The 16,697-nt window shown below is 42.8% G+C and overlaps 1 protein-coding gene across 1 annotated transcript in view; it reads right to left on the reverse strand.

The window, feature by feature from the left end:
• Positions 1 to 16,697, reverse strand: part of HAT1 (histone acetyltransferase 1) — a 29,364-nt gene that overhangs the window by 1,013 nt on the left and 11,654 nt on the right. The window contains exons 5-10 of the mRNA XM_081894905.1: positions 9,798 to 9,977; positions 9,431 to 9,552; positions 8,823 to 8,927; positions 8,173 to 8,279; positions 4,547 to 4,698; positions 2,378 to 2,494 (exon numbers count right to left, since the gene is read on the reverse strand). Coding sequence (XP_081751031.1) covers positions 2,378 to 2,494; positions 4,547 to 4,698; positions 8,173 to 8,279; positions 8,823 to 8,927; positions 9,431 to 9,552; positions 9,798 to 9,977 — 783 coding nt within the window. The remainder of the gene's footprint in view (positions 1 to 2,377; positions 2,495 to 4,546; positions 4,699 to 8,172; positions 8,280 to 8,822; positions 8,928 to 9,430; positions 9,553 to 9,797; positions 9,978 to 16,697) is intronic.

The raw sequence follows: 16,697 nt of genomic DNA on the forward strand, positions 1-16,697 counted from the left end.
CCCCCTCTTTTGTCTTTCCCTCTCGGTCTCCTTGAATGTTACATTTCATCGGGTGCTCTTTTCTAGTTTAATTATTTGATCATTTTAAACCACATGCTGTGTCTTTTTTTCAAACGTTGAAGGTACTCTTTACTTACAGAGGCCCTAAGTTGTATCCCTGTAATATAAAGGAACATTTGACAACGCGGAATCTCTCTCAAAATATCAGGAGTACAAAATTAGGACCACACTGACCAGAAAACTGACCAAGCGATGGATGCGAGGCTTTATAACACAACCTTGTAAATAAGCCTACAAAAGTTACTAGCCTGTTTACCACCTCTGGCAGCCATTTTAGTTTATGTACGGGGCACAAAGCACTCAACCTCTCCTTCACCACCCCACTCATCCACCTGCATGAAATTACTTGGTCTCCCATGGCTACAAGGCTATATTAACCCTTTCCCTTCCTGCTCTTTCCCCCCACAAAAATCCACACTTCAAGGTGCTTTCTCATTCATGGAAGATAAAATAGTTCCATATCCTCCCACAAGGGGAGAAAAGGGCGATTTGGAAGGATCTACCGTCATTCATCCACAAACCGAAAAGCTCTTTCAGCTTTTTGGTTTAAAAGAGACAGTTCATATTATGTGGTTATTATGAATGGATTAGTAACTGTTAAGTGAGATTTTTGGGAACAGAAGGTTGGAAATGATTTTCACCTACATGGAAATTAGTATTATTATTAATAATAATTTATTATTTCTACCCCACCCGTCTGGCAGGGTTTATTTAACTGGCTTATTTGCAAGTGCAATGGTTCTAAGCCATACTGCAAAACATGCAGTATAATCCTCTAGTTTCAGACCACCCCCACATAATTAGTTATTGTAGAATTCTATCCAATATTATGACAAACAATGCTTCTCGTTTTTAGTGAAACAACTTGCTCAGAGGACTGATGCTGAGCATTCAAAGATATTCAAAGACAGCCTATTAGTACAAAAAGCCCACTTAACTGTTGCTAGTCAAGATGCAAAATCACTGCTGCTTCCCACACATGCAGAGGGGCTTTTCAGCTTTCCTCTTCTAGCAACTCTACTTCTCAAACTCTCCTGAAGACTGGGGTGCCCGTTGGAGCTGTAAGGCGTTTGAAGGGACTGCTGCTAGGAAAAGCCAGCCACAAACATCCCATGTGCAGCATCTCAAATGCTTTGTGCATGAGCCTCTAAATACTGGCCACTGACTGATTTTTTTTAATTTTGCTTTTGGCTAGTTTATTCCTTTTACTAGGGAAATCTGTTTAGAACCCTCATAGAACTCTTGTCCACATACTCTCTGAAAGGGAAGCTACCTTTACAGTGGTACCTTGGCTGTCTGCTTGACTCCCGAAACCATTCGAAAACCAAGGCTGTAGGAGCTTCCTGCACTCAATCGGAAGCCGCATTGGACGTTCAGCTTCCGAAAAACCTTTGCAAACCGGAACACTCACTTCCAGGTTTGCGGCGTTTGGGAGCCGATTTGTTTGGGAGCCAAGCTGTTCAACTACCAAGGTACCACTGTATTTAAATGTATTTGGTATATGCTACTGTTACCATTAAAAGGGACGCGGGTGGCGCTGTGGGTTAAACCACAGAGCCTAGGACTTGCCAATCAGAAGGTTGGCAGTTCAAATCCCCGCGACGGGGTGAGCTCCCGATGCTCGGTCCCTGCTCCTGCCAACCTAGCAGTCCGAAAGCATGCCAAAGTGCAAGTAGATAAATAGGTACCGCTCCAGGGGGAAGGTAAACGGCGTTTTCGTGTGCTGCTCTGGTTCGCCAGAAGCAGCTTAGTCATGCTGGCTACATGACCCGGAAGCTGTACGCCAGCTCCCTTGGCCAATAAAGCAAGATGAGCACCGCAACCCCAGAGTCAGTCATGACTGGACCTAATGGTCAGGGGTCCCTTTACCTTTACTGTTACCATTACATGTCTAATGTTGCAAGAGGCAAGAGATCAGAAATCAAACTCAAAGGGCTGCATTTTTCTAATGAGCCCCACCAGTGTAACCACCTATCCTCCTCAATTTTCCTTCAGAAGGTTGGGAGGACCCTTATAACATATTTAGGGAGTGTGCGGGGGGGGGGGGAGAGAAGACGGGGAAGAAAGTCCCATTGTGCAAGCAGAAATCCTTGCACTGACAAAACAATTATCTTAGCGCTGTGTTTTATTGAGACTATGTAAAGTACTCTGCGCCTTCGTATCTGTAGTAATATTGTTTGGCTGTCACTTTAACAAAAGTACTGAAACAAAGCTTTAAAGAGGTGCATTAAAGGAAAGATAATTATGCACGGAAGTTTTGGCATAAACAGTTTACAATGAAAACAGCTTTAAAATATCCATGTAAGTTAAAAGCCACCTTGTAAGGGCCCATCAGTCTTCTTTTTACATCCAATCTGTAGCTTCTGGATTGTTCTGCATTGCCCATGTCTGTCGCATGCAGCCGGAGAATTTCATACACCCGTCTTGTATGTTGCTTAAAAACAAGGGGAATGGCATATGAATCGAGACCAAGAACTGTCACTATACAAGGTTTAGAGAAACGATTTCAAGGTTGTGTAGCCTATCCTCTATCTTTAAACCCTGACACATGTAACTCCTAATTACTCCTCTGAGTAATACGCTTTAAACTGTATTTTAAAAACATTTATCCATTGTCTCACCTGGAGAGCTTCAAATGTTGTAGCTTTGAATCTGACACCCTACTCCTTTCCATTCGTTTATAAACACCCATTCATATAAACTTTGCTGACTTGGAGGAAAACTATATATCCATCCTTGGTTTCTTCTTTATAAGGATCCGGTTCTTGTAAATGTTTCTCACTGGCCAGATATTCTAATTACCTCTCAGTTCACACTTGGCTATCAACATCATTCTTTTGTGCTCAACCAAAGAACCAAATAGTATCAAACATGTGGGAAATGCTTGCTTCATTCTTTGGCACATACTGCGATTGTATCTTGCTGTTATTTGTCCATAATATCACCCCAATCCTGTTTTATAACTCCTACTGCTTTTACCAGATTTTTAAAAAAATCAAGTGTAATAATATTTCGTTTCAAGGCGAAAACTGAGTTGTTCCAAAGGCAATCCATGAACACACCAAGGTTTTTATCCAACTATGTCATTGCACACATGGAATGACTTCATAGAATCATGGAGTTGGAAGAGACCACAAGGGCCATCGAGTCCAACCCCCTGCCAAGCAGGAAACACCATCAGAGCACTCCTGACATATGGTTGTCAAGCCTCTGCTTAAAGACCTCCAAAGAAGGAGACTCCACCACACTCCTTGGCAGCAAATTCCACTGTCGAACAGCTCTTACTGTCAGGAAGTTCTTCCTAATGTTTAGGTGGAATCTTCTTTCTTGTAGTTTGGATCCATTGCTCCGTGTCTGCTTCTCTGGAGCAGCAGAAAACAACCTTTCTCCCTCCTCTATGTGACATCCTTTTATATATTTGAACATGGCTATCATATCACCCCTTAGCCTCCTCTTCTCCAGGCTAAACATGCCCAGCTCCCTTAGCCGTTCCTCATAAGGCATCGTTTCCAGGCCTTTGACCATTTTGGTTGCCCTCCTCTGGACACGTTCCAGTTTGTCAGTGTCCTTCTTGAACTGTGGTGCCCAGAACTGGACACAGTACTCCAGGTGAGGTCTGACCAGAGCAGAATACAGTGGCACTATTACTTCCCTTGATCTAGATGCTATACTCCTATTGATGCAGCCCAGAATTGCATTGGCTTCTGCAAGGGCAATGGAACTCTCCCTCTATGTGCCCCTGTACTTCCCTCAAATAGTTCTAAGACTTTTATCCCTAGAAAATTGTCCTAAATTCCCCCAATACGGTACTGAACTTTACCACCAGTAGTGTCTTGTTGCAATGGATCAAATACACTGGGTTGCCTCCAATGCTAGTTCTACTCAGTACAGAACCATTGGAATTAATGGACCTAAGAGTAGGGCTCACACTGGATACAACCCACTGGCTGTACAAAACTTCATTTAGTCAACAGAAGCCAGAGTTCAACGACAGACTGAAGTTTGTTCCTGGCAGCCAAAATACGATGGTGTGACTTATGCAAGCCATGCGATATCTTCTAGAAACGGTGGCTGGGATTCAAAAACCTACCTAAGTCTACTGGTTCTTTGGGAACTCAGGCACTAAAAGGAGATTTGTTTCACTTACAATTGTTCTGAACATTAAGGCACTAGATGTAGGATTGAACATTGAGTACAATGCTGCCCTTTCATGAAGGAGCCCGTCAATGAAGAGGTGGGGAGAAGTTTTCAACAGCATTCTCCTCTTGTAGCCTCCCTCCCACCTGCTCTTCTACAGCAGATTTTTTTGGGGGGTGCGGGCACAGTGGACTGCCAGGGCGAATCAGGAAAAATGCCCTCCCCCATTAATGCAGCCTCTATTAGGTCAAGAACCTGTCTTCGAACAGAAGGACTCATCTTGTTTGTGGAAAGACAATGCCCACAGGGATGATCATCACATCAATACAAGATTTTAAGCACCGTGTACCTTATTCACTTTCAGCTTTTGTTGAGCTTCTGTAACCATATCTTGACTGAAGCCCTGCTTGAGCTTCTCTGGAGAAAAGCAAGGTAAATCCTGACACAGTTTGACCAATACAAAATCTCGTAGTTTCACATAATTTTCAGACGGATCTTCAGCTAAAAGAACAAAGGAGAAGTGTTTTGTAATTTGCTTTTCCTGTCCATAAATCTCTGTCGTTTTGGCATGGTAATACCACAAATTTTATGTTCTTTTTTTTTTAGTATAACTGAAATCCTTTATTAGGGGCTACCCCCACATTTTCTTCAAAAAATTGCTTTGCACACGTAACTACCGTAAAGTTATCACAATTTTTCGAAAGTCCATGGTTTAGCTTTTGTAAAATAGGGGGTTCTCAGTAATTGGCTAATTGGGAACCACTGGGCTAGGGAATTAGAAGAGGGAGCACTGAATGCCCCTGGCTCTAAACAGTGTTTAAGATCTTTGCAAATTTATGTGAACTAGGCTTACCAAATTATCAAGTTTCTGTCATATGAAATAATTAAAAGGTCTAATTCACCAAGTAGCAAATTCATGAAAAGCACATCAGTGGGCTAACTATTTCAATCTCACCTTAAAGCAACTACTATTTTGTAAATCTGACTACCTTGTAAATCCACTCAGCTTGCTGCCCCCTTCACATTGCCACCGTATAACTCTGAATGCCATTTCACTTTCATAATTTCCTGTCCCGCTCCTGACTGTCCAACCCAATTTCCCCTTAACAGCAGCAACGCTAAATGGATGAAAAAGAGAAATTCATCTCTCCGTACCTTTCAAGCTCCCTGTCGAAAAGAGCATGCACCCTAGCAAATTATTCCACAGGGCAATTTAAAGTCTGCTTCAGAGCAGTTTTATTGGAGAAAAAAGACACACCATGTTCCATGCATTGATGCAGAAGCCTGCTGTCTGCCATCATATGGCCTACTTTCATTTCTATGCACTGTCAAGGATGAGAAGCTGTAAATACATCTCTGGCTCAAAGATTCAGATAGAATATTCCATTTACGGACGTGCACAATTAAAATAACATTTTGTCCTTTGTCACCAATTGGTACAGTCGTACCTGGTTTTGCGACCGGGATCCATTCTGGAGCCCCAAGCCGAAAAGGACGCAGGGCAAAGCGCCGCATCTGCGCACGCACACAGTACGGTTTTTGCTTCTGCGCATGCACGAAGTGCGATTTAGAGCTTCTGCACATGCACAAGCAGCAAACCCTGAAGTAACCTGTTCTGGTACTTCCGGGTTTGCCACAGACATTGGCCAGAATGGACACTAGACAAGGCGGATGTTTGCGGAGGTATTACTGTACTTTATAATGCTTTTATAGATGATGGGAAGTATGTGGAATTTCTGTGGGGCTTTAATTATAAACAAGACTGAAATTCAAGATTTAGAGGTATATCTAGCATAGAGGTACATGCCAAAACAAACTGCATTACTCGGCTCTACGCATGACTGGGGATTTTCTACTCCTGTCAAGAATCCGACTGCAAGGAGTTTTTGAAATCTGGAGGATTCACAAAATCAGTTTGTGGCAAAACATGTTGCTGTTAAAAGAAAATAGTTCTATTCCCACTGAACATAAAAAATGACGTTTCAGTACATAAAGGATCTCTAGGCTGTGGCCAAAGGGTTAATTTAGTATTAACTTATTGGTGAGGTTTAAAAACAAACATACCGTATTTTTCGGCCCATAGGGCGCACCTAGTTTTTTGGGGGGGAAATCGAGGGAAAAAATTTATTCTCCCCCCGAAGCCATCCCCAAGCTAGAAGAGGGAGACGAAGCACTCCGTCTCTCTCTTCTGCCTTCAGGGACAGCCTCCCTAGCCTCCGTGGGGCAGCGGCTTGCCCCGTTGTCCCCCGAGCTTGTGGGGCTGGCGATGGGGAGAAGCAAGCTTCTCCCCACCGCCAGGCTCCAAACCAGGTCGGGGAATAGAGGGATGCGCACCGACCCCTCTCGCTCTCCAAGCTTCAGCGAAAGCCTGCATTCGCCCCATAGGATGCACACACATTTCCCCTTCATTTTTGGAGGGGAAAAAGTGTGTCCTATAGGGGGAAATACGGTACATACACACACACTGGTAGCATAGTGCAGTGGTACCTCGGTTTTCGAACGTAATCCGTTCCAGAAGACCATTCAACTTCTGAAACGTTCAAAAACCGAAGTGCAAAAGGGCGGCCTGCAAATTCAATAGAGAAAATTGAAAAGAAAAAAAAATCAGCAGAAGCCGTTCGACTTCCGAGGTGCATTTGAAAACGGAAGCATTTACTTCCAGGTTTTTGGCATTCGAAAACCGAAACGTTCGACTTCTGAGACGTTCGAAAACCAAGGTACCACTGTGCTGAAGTCTTCCTTTCTCCACTAGCTCAGGCTGTATTTACACAAAATACATTTCTGATGGTGTAATAAGAAAATTAGCTAGCGGATACATTCAAGAAAACGCCTGAAACACCTCTGAACCACAGAGCCTAGGACTTGCCGATCAGAAGGTTGGCAGTTTGAATCCCCGCGACGGGGTGAGCTCCCGTTGCTCGGTCCCTGCTCCTGCCAACCTAGCAGTTCAAAAGCACGTCGAAGTGCAAGTAGATAAATAGGTACCGCTCTGGCGGGAAGGTAAACAGCGTTTCAGTGTGTTGCTCTGGTTTGCCAGAAGCGGTTTAGTCATGCTGGCCACATGACCCGGAAGCTGCATGCCGGCTCCCTCGGCCAATAAAGATGAGCGCCACAACCCCAGAGTCGGTCACGACTGAACCTAATTGTCAGGGGTCCCTTTACCTTTAATTAACATACAAATCTGCACATTGCTGTTTGGGGTGAAATGATACCATATCCAACTGGAAAGATCTGGATACAAAGAAGTGTTTTTAGCCAACGTCTAAACCTCAACGAGGAAGACAAATGTAGCTGCAGGAGAGATCATTTCAAAAACAAGAGGCCCCACTACAGAGAAGGCCCTTCTGTGCATTCCCAGCTGCATCAAGAAACAGAATCTTGTGCCATGTATTGTGGCATCTTGCAAAGTAGACTAGTCCATGGAAGCTTATGGTGTGATACCACAGCATAGAATGCCACAGGGCAGCTTCTGTTCCGCATTGCCTCAAAAGTTCATTCCAATATCCTTTTCTTTAATTTTCTCATTCTCCAAGTTCATATTCTTTTGACGTCCGTACATTTGCTCTCTGGGGTCCTAAGAATGGAGTGCACCGTTGTAGTGATTAGTAAACCAATGTCTCTCACTGATTTAGTGTTTTGCCTGAAGGAAGAAAGCTCTGCAAGGAGTTCCGGAAACCTAAATCTCTTGTCAAGTCAGCTGCGTACTTTGCAATAAAAATGGCTAATTAACTGGTAATCCTTTCATGCTAGGGAATGGATTTCCATGGTGCACTGTTCCCAGGAAGGAAAGGATTTGAAGAATTACATTATACACAGTTCTTTCTGTGAGGAAGGGTAGCATTAACCTTGACCTCTGCTTAAGTTAATCTTTGAAAGATCATTTAATTTTGACAGATGAATTCAGAAAGTTATGGCACCGACTGTCAGGGAAGCAGTGTTCAGCATTTCATATAAATTAATTCTTATCTCACGTACCTGTTATATCAAGCACTGCAGGGGATGACATATAGTACCTATGAACTGTTTCTAAAAGCTGAGCCCCGTGACCTTCTCCTTGGAATGGAGGCAATATCAGCATTTGGCTACACATAGAACAAGAAAAAAAAATACTTAGCAAAAAAAATAAGAACTACAGTCATACCTTGGTTTTTGAACAGAATGCTTTCAACCCGTTTGGAAACCAAGGTGCAGCTTCCGATTGGCTGTAGGAACGCCCTGCAGCCAATTGGAAACAACAAAAGCTGCACCGGACGTTCAGCTTCCGAAAATCGTTCAAAAACTGAAAAAATCACTTCCGGGTTTCGATCACTGAGATAGAGAGTATACTCAGCCCCCAGAAAATTTATTTACAGATTTATTCACAGTGAATTGCAATCTCTACATACATAAGGCTTTACATACAAAAACCTTATAGACTCCGAACATAATTGCACTAAGAGTTTTGAGATTCTACCCCATTTCAGATGAAGACAATGAAATAAATAAATGCAAAGCCAGGCGAGAGTTTTAAAATTTCTTTTTTAAAAAGCCCACAAAATTAACACAAATTATAAACAAGTATTGGGAACTTCAACAGTACTCTCTTCTGAAATAAAAGGCAAGGCACGTGCTATGCTGCCAATTACCTTACACGTGGCCGGGTTTTGTCTGGGTACACATAGTAATTATAGACTGTCATATAGCCTACGGTCGCAAAGAGCGTAGCTCCATCCTTATTATACTGCTCAAATCTGCAGATAAAACAGAAAGCCAAGCAGGTCAATTACAGTCGCGCTCCCATGCAGTGTCCATTTTCTTTTCCATTCTCTGACTGAATTTCCAGTGTCAGCAAGCTACTCTGTGAGGGCCCAATGGGTACACCTGCTATGTTCTGAATGTACAATTCACTTAATTGGTGTGCAGCAACTTGGATAAATCAGACCTCTTTACAGCACTTCAGCGCACTTGCCTATTATAAAGATGAATAGGTGGCAAGTAAAAGAAAACACAGGCAAAGCTCATTTTACTGTTTAAGCCCTACATTCAGGGCTCCAACGGACAACAGTATTTAATTTGGCTCTATTCTCAAGGTCTCGCAAAGCATAATGGACACAAACTCCAGCCTGATAAACCATAGTTTTCTCTTTCCTGGGAAAAATATCATTATACTGTCCCCAATAATTGGCCAGCCACAATTAAAATGCAGCCTTTGTGGAGGTAATAAGGTCCACGGTTGCTTTAGAACTGTACTTACACTAGAAAGTAGTTCCATCTTTCATCATCCACGTCAATAAAGCTAGCTGTTTCAATAAACCACATCAAGAAGGTCTGAAGCCTTTCATGATACTCTCGAAAGCCTGGGCATGTGATGTCAGCCTAGGGAAAAAGCCAGGAGAAGTCAGGTGAAACTCTTCACCAAAGGGAAGAGAGCACATCGCAGAGCCTTATAAAGTACCTCTGTGGGAAACTGTTTTATTAGCACACTGAAAGTGATCTTGGAGAAATAGCAACGTTTTACATATCACAAGCAATTATTGGAGGGTCACTTAAAAGTTGCCATGAAAGCTCTATCGGAAGGCTCTGTTTCTCCCCACCACCACCACCAAACACACACATTTTACCTTGTATATTTGATACTTTACGTCTTCGCCAGCTTCTTCGTTATGCACAGAATATGTATGTAACAATGTCCCAAACGGCTTGAAATTGACCTCTTTTTCCAGCAGAGATACAAAGTCATCTGTACTTGTGCTAAAGCCTGGTGGAACAATTTCTCTAATTTTACTTTCCACATCATCTGCCTGAAAACAAGAGGTGGGGAGATAGAGAGAGAGAGAGAGAGATGCACTGAGAATAAGGAATTGACAATTTCTAGAATTCACATAGGGTGGCGTGCTTATGCCCTGTGGTTGTTGAAGCGCTATTTAAAGCACCCAATGTGGTTTCCTAAAATTTTGCACAGGTCTTTGTCCCAGACACAACAAAATGGTACACATGGGCCCTTGCCACTAGGTGCCCCCTTGTGGCCCTTAGTTTACAAAGCTCAGAGCATTCATACGCACCCCCTAGTCCAGGGGTCTGCAACCTGCGGCTCCAGAGACACATGTGGCTCTTTTACACCTTTGCCGCGGCTCCGGGGCGGATACTAGCGAGGTGAGGAAGCGCATTGTGCGCCCCGACACTCCCCACTGTGGCGGGCGCTGTACTGGCTGTGACATCGCAAGGGGGCGGTGCGTGCGTTAGTCACGCTCTGTCCCGACGTCACCTTCCCGCCCGCTACATTGTAAGGGGCATGTACGCTGGTCACTGTTTTGAAGGGGAGTGAAGAACACACACACAAAAAAAGGTAACTTGTTAATTTAACGTTTATTTCTATGAGGAGGAGTAATTCTGAGGGGTCAAACAAAGAAATAATAAAAAAGTGACAAAAACGTTATTTTTATAATGACGAGTTTTGCGGCGGCTCCCAGTTTTTTTTCCTTCGGAAACGGGACCAAGTGGCTCTTTTTGTCTTAAAGGTTGCAGACCCCTGCCCTAGTCCGTTATCACATTGTTCAAATCTACTCTTTCAAGGGATCCACCAGTAATACGTTATACTGGAGCATTCCCGGTTTAAGCTGTGCTCAGGGAAACTGCCTGTCCCTTATTGGAGGCAAAAAACCAGCCTGATCCCTCAGACCGTTTCTCATGGGCACAAGGGTGGACACAGATACACAGTAATGTTGTGGCCTGCTCTTCAGTCGCCTTCCTTTTGAGGTAAGGCAGGGCAGGAGTTTAAAACATACAAGGTCAAGCAGGATCTTGAATGTTATCAGCACTGGAATAAGAAGTGGGCATGTTAAGTAAACTTAATTGCTGAGTCGGGAAGACAACATTCCTGATGAGTCATTGTGCTTTGGGTAATATACTCATGGTAAGATACTTCAGTTTAATAGCAGGTTAAACTGAAGCATTTTACTTCAGAAAACAGCTTTTCCACGAACACAAGATTCAGATTCTGCCTTTCTTTTAAAAAACAACAACCTGGAGCACTGGCATTTCATTACAGTAATAAAGAAGCTGGTAGCCTTTTACCATAAGGGTCTAAGAAAAGGGAAATTTTAAGACAGTGTACCACTCCCCACCCCAATAATGATCAATGCCACTAGCTCATTAACTTTAGATAAGCTAAAAGGAAGGAAAAATGGAGAATCTAGTTTAGATTCTTGACTCTCAAGAGTTCCTTCCTTCTTGCCTGCCGCTAAGTCCTGACTAGGCATCACAGTGCACTTATTAAATGCAGTCAATGCAACTTTGGTCTGCTGATATGCCGGCTGGGCAGGCCCACTGTATCTGCTTCTTGCAGACGTCTACCATTCAATATGGAATTCTTAAGTGAACAGTCTTTGATCACTCTTTCGGAGTAACACGTGTGCAATACAATCCCACACCCTCAAGGTTGCTCAAAAGCAACCCAAACAAATTAGAGTATTTAAGAAACTAACTGGCAGCAACAGGACAAACTCTTTTCCAGCCTGAATTCTGGTTTACACATACAAGGAAAAAGCTCAAACACTCAAGTGTCAGGAAAATACAGTCTTGGGAGCATGGTGGCAAGCCAATATAATTTATGCGCTAAAGACTCAAGGGGGGGGGGAGAAGGAACTTCTTTTGCCCAAAGAATTTTTTTGATGCAATTTAACCAAAAGGGTGGGGAAGTTTTACAAGCAAAACTGAATTAAGATTAGCCTTGTTAAACAGCCAAATTGAATGTTACAGACTATCAGCTGAGCAGACATCATAATCCCTTTCAGGCCCCCAAAAGACCACTTGATTGAATACATTTACTACTTCTCCTTAACCATGAATATTTGATGAAGTTTCACAATAACGTATTGCCGCTTCTCACCAGGCAATAAAACTTAATGAATTGGTCTCAACTTAACAAAACCCTAACCCCCTCAATGCAACCCCTAAAAGCCTGACATTACATTCAACAAAATGAGCTTACATTCTATTCAAACCCGGCTCCCAACAATGAGTCCAGGTTTTCACTTAATGGAGTTTGCCGTGAGTTCAGCTGTAATGTTTGTATTGTATCTATTTCCATAAGGGCTGACACAAGAACACTTTGTGTTAACTTACTAAGCAGCTCTTTCACACCGTTTACATGCATGATAAGTATTAATTCTGAACCAAGACCATTGCTACTTAGCATTCAAAACAGGGAAATTAAGACGCTTAGGACAAAATACACTACAAAAGGCTAATACAACACACTACTAATTCCTGTTCTTTCAACTGGAGTCCCCCTAAGCAGAAGCAATGCACCTGCAAATGAATAATACTTTACTATCAGCTATATCGGGGGGATGTAGAATATGGGCAGAGTTCAGTCAACACACACTCCATTATTAATGCTTTGGTGCCACCAACTTTCATATTTAATCAGCCTTATCTTCCTAAAGAGCCATTATGTGCGGCTTGTACAGTAGCTCTACGACACTTGATTTTGTCTTGTGCTACTGATTAGACACCTTCAAATAAAAATTAAGAACATTTTCCTATATTAAATTTATTTAGTAAAGGTGCAGCAAGAGCGTGCCTGCGGCTAAATTAGGAATACCAAATGAGTTTCTAAAGAGTACTTTTTTAAAAAACAAACTATTCAGGAGTGCTAGAATGGCAATTTTTTAAATGTGTGTTTTAACAGGGAAGAGAGGTGGATGAAAGTCATAGGTAATTCCCATTCCCCCATATAGAACCCCTTTGTTACTATTTCTCAATATTTTACAAATATAACACACTACATACTATGCTATGTATCATATCATGCACCTAATGTAAAGAAACACCTTTTGGGTAGATTTTTCCTAGTCCGAAGTACTGCTAAGGACTTCTTATTGTGTGCTACTCCCTATTGCATGGGTTGGGTACCTGTGACATTCAGGATGTTATTTTATTTACTGGTTCAATTGATATCCCACCCTTCCTCAGTTCGTTTGATCCCAGACAGGTTGCCACCTAGCAGTAATGCTGCTCATATCAACCCAGTCAGCGTGACCAACTGTAGGTGACGATGGAGTTACAGTTCAGCAAAATCTTGATGGCTACAGGTTCCCTATTCCCGATCTACTGAAAGGCAGTTTGTTTCATGAAGGGGTATAAAATCTTTTGCAACAGTTGGAAGCAAGAGTACGCAAAGAGAAAGTTGGAAGTGGATATCCAAGTATTCAAGAGAAAAGAGGGTTCCCGTTCTTCCTGGCACATTCTAGTATGTAATTCTCCCACAAAACATCTCAGCCTTCCTTTTAGACAATAAGCAGTGGTGAAGAAGTGGCAATTATGATAAAGGTTCAAGTTTACCTAGAAGTTACAGCCTCTGATTTACAAGGCCTTCCTTCAAATGACCACAGAAGTGGAGCATAAGCGCTCTGCATAACCTCACAGCTATATATGTAAAGGTAAAGGGACCCCTGACCATTAGGTTCAGTTGTGGCCAACTCTGGGGTTGCGGCACTCGTCTTGCTTTATTGGCTGAGGGAGCCGGCCTACAGCTTCTGGGTCATGTGGCCAGCATGACTAAGCCGATTCTGGCGAACCAGAGCAGCGCACGGAAACGCTGTTTATCCCGCTGGGAAGGTACCTATTTATCTACTTGCACTTTGATGTGCTTTCGAACTGTTAGGTTGGCAGGAGCAGGGACCGAGCAACGGGAGCTCACACTGTCGTGGGGATTTGAACTGCCGACCTTCTGATCAGCAAGTCCTAGGCTCTGTGGTTTAACCCACAGTGCCACCCGTGTGTGTGTGTGTGTGTGTGTGTGTGTGTGTGTGTGTGTATATATATATATATATATATATATATATATATATATATATTCCCAAGTTGAGCTGTATCCAAAGCAGAGGTTCTGAAGAGGCACCTGAGGCAGCCTTTACTCAAATTTGGCCCTGCTTCTTGGAAAGGCATTTGGAGGAGGGGGGAGTGTGAATATACAGCAAGAAAGAGGGGGCCTAGAAGTCTAAAATAGAGAGTGAGAAAAAAAACACGTAGGTAAGGAGAAAGTGTAGAAAGAAAAACTGTATACAAAGATGTGTTAAAGAACAATTAAAGATGGTAAAGTGGTGGTGGTGGGAGAAAGATGATAGTCCACACCACATTTCTTTACATTTGGCCTGTCCCGCCAATATGTATACGTTTCAGATTTCTAAGATTGTGGACTGGCTAGATTTAAAAACAAGAAATGCAGCAGTAAATACACACGCAGCTATACGGCCTGCTCCTATTGGAAAGCAAGAACAGTGGTCAAGATGAGGGTTATTCTGCAATGCATACGGCCTTGGTAAACAACTGTGTGGCGTTATAACGTCTATCTAAAAAAATCTTAAATCGGAGATGTGCTGTATTACTGAACCTGCTGATATTAACACATTCAGGCCATAACCACGAGTGTGGAACATGGGGTCTTCCAGATGTTCTAGGGACTCCCAATTCCCACCACTCCAGATCACTGAACCGCATCTGGAGGATCACAGGTTCTCCATCACTGCTAAAGACACTAATTTGGTAGGAAGTCCTATTGAACTCATTGGGATTTATGCTTGGAATAGGCATCATTAAGTAAAACAACGAGTTTGGGTATACCCCGGAAAAGAAGCTGTAAGGAAAAAAAGAATAAGCCTCAAAAATATATAGGGCTGACATTTTTTATGCAGTAAACTACTTTACCAACCTCTTGCTGAACGGTTCGATTTTGAAACAGGATGGAAGTCTGATGAGGGAAGTGTACTGCTAAACCTGGTGAATAGCCTTGTTTGTGTTTATTAATGTGGTGTGCAAGGCAGCTAGCTCCTAACACCTGCCCCTTAATGTGGCTTTGCTGCCCCTTCCCCCAATACACGTCCTCAATACATGTGCCTTAATATACCACAATTGTGTTTAATTCAGTGAGGCCAAATGCAGAAGATGGGGAGGGATAATCTGTATCAGATACATCATAGAATGTAAGAACGCCCCTTTCCCCACGACATTCCACTTGACATGTGCAAGTATTCATTCTGCCGAACAGGAAGCCTTACATTCAGGCAGACACTTGAGATGATTTAGGGATCTAAAACTTTAGAATTAGGACATTTAGCGTAACTAGAATGGTAAATGCGGGACATGGCTGCACAGAAGGAACTTCACCAAATAATTTAAACACAAATAAAAAATACACCAAATTTTGCACTCATACAACTGCTATGTCTATGCCCCATGAAAACAGCCAACTTCTTGATGGAGACCAGGGTGGCAGATGTTACTTCTCTTTGTGCAGTTTTGTGAAGAACTACACAATGCTTCAGATGTATATACTGAAGAGGTGCCTTTGCAAAGCAATTCCAGAAAGTATACATTAGGGATGAATGAATTAGTCGCTTTCTAATCAGTGTCAGTTTCACATTTTTTTTACCTGTTAATGGTCACATTAATTAGTAACTTTTCCCAAAAAAATAAATAAATTTCAAAACTCATGTTAATGCTCAGTTTGAATTTGCTAGTTTTCACGCTTCTCCATGAAGTTCTCATCAGAGTAAATGCATTTAAACTGATGAGAATTTCACTGCAACATTTGGAGAATCTAGCAAATTCAAACTGAGAATTAGTCCACAATGTGTTGAGCAGATCACCTTATGCAGGAATTCACAACAGTGATGTTATTTGAGCACCCCCGCTATACATTTAGTTAAGACCAGCTTTGAGTAACCAATCACAGAAATGCTAGTCCAGAAAGCCAATCTCTGAAAAAGAGTTTTAAAAAAACACAATGGAGAATCAAAAAGTCTGGGTTAAAAGTCAAGCTGAAAGCTAGTTGAGAGATGGTGTAGTGCAAGGGTTGCCAAACCTTTTTGAGCCTGTGGCCACACTTAAAAACCAGAGAAGTTGCTGTGAGCACCACACACTGAAATCCAGGCTATTGGTTACAACAGAATGCTTGCTTCAAACCATATTTCAGTGGGAGGAGGAGAGAGGGAGGTGACTCAGTGGGTAGTAAGAAAGGCCTCTTTGGGAATGTGAGTATAATGTTGATGACTGGTGATTGTGCAGTATCAGACTGAGTTGTGAACGAGGAAGTCTCTGAACTGAACCTTGCCTCTGCTGAGAACTTACTAGGCCTTTTGTGTGCTGCTTTCCATCAGACCCTCCCTCCACGCAGACGCAGATGGCGCTGTGGGTTAAACCACAGAGCCTAGGACTTGCCAATCAGAAGGTCAGCGGTTCGAATCCCTGCGACGGGTTGAGCTCCCGTTGCCCAGTCCCTGCTCCTGCCAACCTAGCAGTTCGAAAGCACGTCAAATGCCTTTCCAAGAAGCAGGGCCAAATTTGAGTAAAGGCTGCCTCAGGTGCCTCTTCAGAACCTCTGCTTTGGATACAGCTCAACTTGGGAATATATATATACACACACACACACACACACGGGTGGCACTGTGGGTTAAACCACAGAGCCTAGGACTTGCTGATCAGAAGGTCGGCAGTTCAAATCCCCACAACGGTGTGAG

This window comes from Podarcis melisellensis (genome assembly GCF_964234715.1).
Source record: "Podarcis melisellensis genome assembly, chromosome: 1".
In the NCBI taxonomy this organism is placed as follows: domain Eukaryota; kingdom Metazoa; phylum Chordata; class Lepidosauria; order Squamata; family Lacertidae; genus Podarcis; species Podarcis melisellensis.